This window comes from Haematobia irritans, chromosome 4 (assembly GCF_050003625.1).
Source record: "Haematobia irritans isolate KBUSLIRL chromosome 4, ASM5000362v1, whole genome shotgun sequence".
NCBI lineage: Eukaryota > Metazoa > Arthropoda > Insecta > Diptera > Muscidae > Haematobia > Haematobia irritans.
This window is the reverse complement of record NC_134400.1, coordinates 80,110,145-80,115,486: the sequence shown is the minus strand read 5'-3', so window position 1 is coordinate 80,115,486 and position 5,342 is coordinate 80,110,145. Positions and strand designations below refer to the sequence as shown.

The window sequence follows — 5,342 nt, the reverse complement described above, 5'->3', positions numbered from 1 at the left end:
TATAGCATTGTTGGCGTGAAAGAAAACAGCACTACTTTTCATGCATCTATACTGCATGAATTGGTTGCAATAACGTAAACGAATGATCATAAACTAGTTTAATTACTCATTTACGTTATTGCCACCGATTCATGCAGTGTGGATGCACTGTCTAATTGATTGTATACCAAAAAGCGCAACTAAACTTTTACTGCTGAAGTACTTTTTTTTTGCGAATAATTGTGTACCATCAACGCCTCTTAATACACTGTTAGAAAAATATGTTTTTCATATGTTCCGATATAAACAAAATGTGTTTCGGGCACAATTTTGAAACACAATATATTTAAGTGCAAACATGTAATATTCCTAAACTAACAATAAATGTTTGGGACATCTATGTTAATATGTTAGAATATATTATGTTTGGGGCATGAATGTTTCATAAAAATCATATGTGTGAATGCAAACATATATAAATTTACAAATTTCGACTAAACATATATATGTTGTGATATTTTATTCAGAGAGAGATAATATAGAGAAAGAAATAGAGATTGAAACCGGGACGATTGACGAAAGATATCAATATAACACAGCGAAAGAATCAAAAGAGAACAATTTCTGTGAAACCGCTTGTATGTTGTTCCGGAAAACTTTTTTTATGATCAGGCAAAAATTTGATATGCTTAAGTCTAAATATTATTTAATTTGAACAAAGAGAATATACATTCGGAACCAAGAGAATAGAAATTGGAAAAACAAACAGCATATGTTTTCGCCTTGAGAGCAGCATTTTATGTATGTGTGGACATGTGTTTTGTTTATCATTTTGGCATTATGGGCACAATTTTTTTCTTGGTTCGTTAAAAGAAATCAGAGGTCTTCATAACAAAAAAACGAAAGGGCACTATACTCTTGTTAGAGTTGGGACAGTAAAATGAAATAAGGAGGAAATAGTGAAAAATTACACAGTAAAATGTATAAAAACAAAGTTTAGTTCCTCTTTATTAATAAGTAGTCCACGAGGAGTTGACGGACACCTTCAAATATAAAAGCGGGCATTAAGTTCGAGTTTTGCAGCTAAAACAATTTAAAAAGTTTATTTTCTTTAAAATGAATTATTAAAGAAAAATAAAAGGCATTTTAGAGCGATGGTGTTAAATGCTAGTAAAAAACTGTTCACGCCTAAATAAATTTATGTTTATATTATAAAATTATTTATGTATGTCTATACTCGACTCCACGTTCTTCTTTTGTTAGAGTTTTTGAATTCCTTCCAACAGTTTGCGTTACAAAATGTTTATTTTTGCAATAAAAAAATAATATTTTATCCAAAAAGCAATCAATTTCGTTTATATCAAGCACTGTTACTGACTATAAATCTTTAATAGCCCACATTTCGAAGTTTCATTATAAAAATTTAATATAGTATTAATATAAATATATAAATTAAAAAAAAAAGTGTTCGGTCGGAGTAGGGATTGAACCCACGACCCTTTGCATGCAAACCACACATGCTAACCAATGCTCCACGTGACAAACAAATGTATATTTCTGTTAAATAATGTTATGTTTGCATGGGCTCGTGGGCGCTGCAAACTATGCTATATAAATGTAACTTATAACGATAATTATCTACTGGTGACTATAACAGCTACGTAGCCCAGTGGATAGTGAGTTGGCTTACAAACTGTATGGTCCTCGGTTCGATTCTCCGTGCAGGCGAAAGGTAAAATTTAAAAAATGTATAAAAGTGAATAATTTCTTCAACATTATTTGTATTACAGAAAAAGGTGCCAAGAACTAAAATATTTCGTGGAAGTGAAAATTACGAGTATGTTAGGGAATGAGCACAATCGTCTTTGGGAAAAATTCTTCCAAGCATATAATATTTTTGGGCCCAAAATGCTTCCAAACATATAATATGTTCACATAAAACAAACATATTAATGTTTCGGCAGTATCCAATAATATATGTGCTTTCTGTAAAATATGTTTGGAACACATGTTAAAGAAGCAATTTTTTTTGAGGGTGTGGGTATAAAATATGAAAAAAAAAACATGTTATAAAACTTTGAACGAAAATAACTTTCTGTATAGTTAAAATAAAGAAAATCATTGGGAGTACATCTTCTGGAAGTGTAGTAGTGGGAAATGTTTCATAAATTGATGTATCATTCTTTTGTGAATGAGTACCTAAATCTCGGACACATGTCTGCCGCGGGGAACTTTATTCCGGACTACCACATCAGTGAGTTTTGCGTCCTAGAGTACATCGACGAAGCTTCGAGTTGTGTTCAACGCTTCCTGTCGGACTTCTTCGGGAAAATCTCGCAATGATTTATTAATGGTGGGACCCACCGTTCAAGAAGATTTATATTCAATATTGATCCGATTTCGTTTCCACAAATTTGTTATAACTGCCGACATTAAACAAATGTACAGGCAAGTGTTGGTTAATGAAGACGACAGACAATTTCAGTTGATTCTATATAGGAGAAATCCCTCAGAACAGATTCAGACGTTTCGCTTGAATACTGTTACTTATGGAACATCTTTGGCTCCATTTATGCACAATTTTACTGAAGAAAAAGAAACTTTTCATTAACCCTTTCGACCCTAAAGTTGCCTGTGGGCAACTTTTTGTGTTTTGAGACTCACTGTCACCGTTGTTTTTGTTTTTGTTCAAAAAACTGTAACGGTATCGAAAGCTACAAGTGTTTTCTTCAAGTTGAATGAAAAATCAGCTAATTTGGATGTCATATTTGCGAATTTAATAAGAGGTTTTAATACATGTGACTTTTTTAAAAAACTACAACTAAAATGTTGAAAGTTTTTATTAAATCTGTTGTAGTACATGTCAAATAAAATATTTCTGGAAGTCAAATCTTAGAGTTGCAAAAAAACGACAGATGAGAAATTTTTAAAATTGAAAAGTTGCCTGTGGGCAACTTTGGGCAATTGTGGTAGTAAAATTATATATTTTTGGACATAAGACCTAGAGAAAAAAGTTTTGAAAAACAATGATTTTGAACAAATATTGAACTTCGATTGGGATGTCCCAGTGACGAGAAACGCGGCGTTGATGTGGAAAGCATATCTGCAGTGCAGGGGGGAATTTGGAAGGAATCGTAAAAAGAGAGGAAGCCATAGATATCGACCTTCTTGGCAACATACTAGTGGATTAGCACGAATATTGGCGCTTTATAATACTTTGGTTTTTTTTTACACCGTCAGTTAAATTGACATGGGTTCAAAACAAAAAATAAAACATTTTCGTGAGTCACGTGTGATTCACGCGAAGCTGTGAATGAAATTTAAACGAAATCTCGTGAATGTGCGTGAAAGGGACTAAACAAAAATGTGCGGCGTGTGAGCGTGAGTAAAAATCAAATTGTTTTCGTGATTGTGAGTGAGTAAAATTTCTCCGAAATCACGCTCCCGATAAAAATTCACGTTCACGATAAAATGCATGTTCACGATAAAATGCACACTCACGGCAAAACAGAGACACAAAAAGTCACAATCACGAACAAATTCACGTTCACGATTAAATTCAAACTCACCTATTTTAATCACCTTTACTTATTTAATCATGCTTAAGATTTCAATAGCGTGTGTCACGAGAAATTTCGTGAATTACGAGAATTTTATTGAGCCATGAAAATTGTCGTGTTCCGAAAATATTCGTGAATCACGAGTTTTGTCGTGAAGTACGAAAATTTTCGTACTTCACAAAAATTCTGGGTCGAAAGGGTTAATAAGGGTAGGTGAAAGACTACAAAATTTCCGATTTTATTACCTAAAAAGATTTTCTTTGTGACATGCTATTTACGCGATCTTCATATAAAGAATTGTCACGCAGGAACGAGAGCATTAATTGCACTGTCGCGTGAAAATGTTTAACCCAATAAATGCCAGAGATTAGTGCAAAAAGGCTGCGCGATATTGTGTTCATTGCTTCCGTTATAAGCCGAAGCTCATGACCCAGGTAATGGGAAATCTGCCCGCAGATAGATTGAGGGCATTACGCCCATTTTTGATAGTAGGGATTGACTTTTGTGGTCCAGTTAATGTGTTCTTGCGAATAAGAGGTCGACCGCCACTAAAAATGTATTTAGCGGTTTTTGATTGTTTCACCTCAAAGGCAATCCATATAGAATTAGTTTCCGATCTCGCAACTGAAGCATTTATATTATCTTTCAAAAGGTTCAGTGCCAGGAGAGGACTGCCCAGCAAAGTGTATTGGGACAATGCAACGAATTTCGTGGGAGCCAGCCGAGCGATTCAGGAGAGGTATCAAGCTTTCGTCAAAGACAAAGAAGCGATAGAATTTTACGGAGCGTCGCAAAGTCGAATTCATATTCATTCCTCCCAGACCCCCTATTCCGGTGGTCTTTGGAAGGCTGCCGTCAAACAAGCGAAATTCCTGATTCTTCCAGAAATAGGCAATGTGTCTCTAACACAAGAGGAAATGGAAACAATGCGCGCAGAAGTGGAGGCGGTGATCAATAGCCGTCCCATTGCACCGCTGTCTCCAGACCCGAACGACGGGGAAGTACTAACTCCGGCGAATCTGCTAATAGGAGAGGGTCTGCGTTCGCTGCCACCAGACTGCGCAGGAGAAGACAGCAGCAAAAAAGTGACGTGCTTGCGTCGCTGGCGTATGCTATGCGATTAAGCAGAAATTTTGGAAGTCGTCGTCCAAGGACTTCGTGTTAGAACTGCACCACAAGGTCAAATGGAACAAAGAAGAAGCCACGAGGACAATCTGCCACCTCGGGAATGTATGCAAGCGTACTAATCAACGTGGTCAAAGGTCGAGACGGCAAGGTCAGAGTACCGGAGGTAAAAATCAAAAACGGCATTTATAAACGGCATATTACCAAACTCGCTCTACTACTAAATCTTTGAAGACCTTTGGTCCTTCAACGGGGCCAGATTGTTGGGGCGTTATTGTAAATACGAAATATAGAAAATAATTATAAAATATCTTGTTGATTTTTTTATGAATTTGTATCTTAAATGTTTGAATTAAAATTTGAAATACATAGGAACTCTGTTAACTAACATAGTATTTTAAAGTTAGTTGCCTTTATAATCGAAACCAACAAGACGTGTTTTTTTCTGATTTAATCAATTTTTAGTTGTCAGCAAAAATTTAATTTTTTAATATTTTTATTTTTGAAAACGCCTTAAAAAAACTTAAGGCTCAACAACACCAAATTTCTTTAAATAAAAAAAAACGCTTCGCTCGACTCTAATATATAATTATTGAGACTTTGACCACAACGGCATGCCGTCAATGCGGACACCAAGTTGAAATATCAATACAAGGCCCTGAAAACTGAACGCCTTCG

The 5,342-nt window shown here is 35.2% G+C and overlaps 1 protein-coding gene across 1 annotated transcript; it reads left to right on the top strand.

Annotated features, from left to right (window-relative positions):
- Positions 1 to 3,976: 3,976 nt before the first annotated feature.
- Positions 3,977 to 4,663, top strand: LOC142235621 (uncharacterized). The gene has a single exon (XM_075306884.1). It carries the CDS (start codon positions 3,977 to 3,979, stop codon positions 4,661 to 4,663), a length of 687 nt encoding a protein of 228 aa, XP_075162999.1.
- The last annotated feature ends 679 nt before the right edge of the window (positions 4,664 to 5,342 follow it).

What these genes read in the sequence shown, in the direction of transcription:
- LOC142235621 (XM_075306884.1), top strand. Translation starts at nt 3,977, where the DNA reads ATGGGAAATCTGCCCGCAGATAGATTGAGGGCATTACGCCCATTTTTG.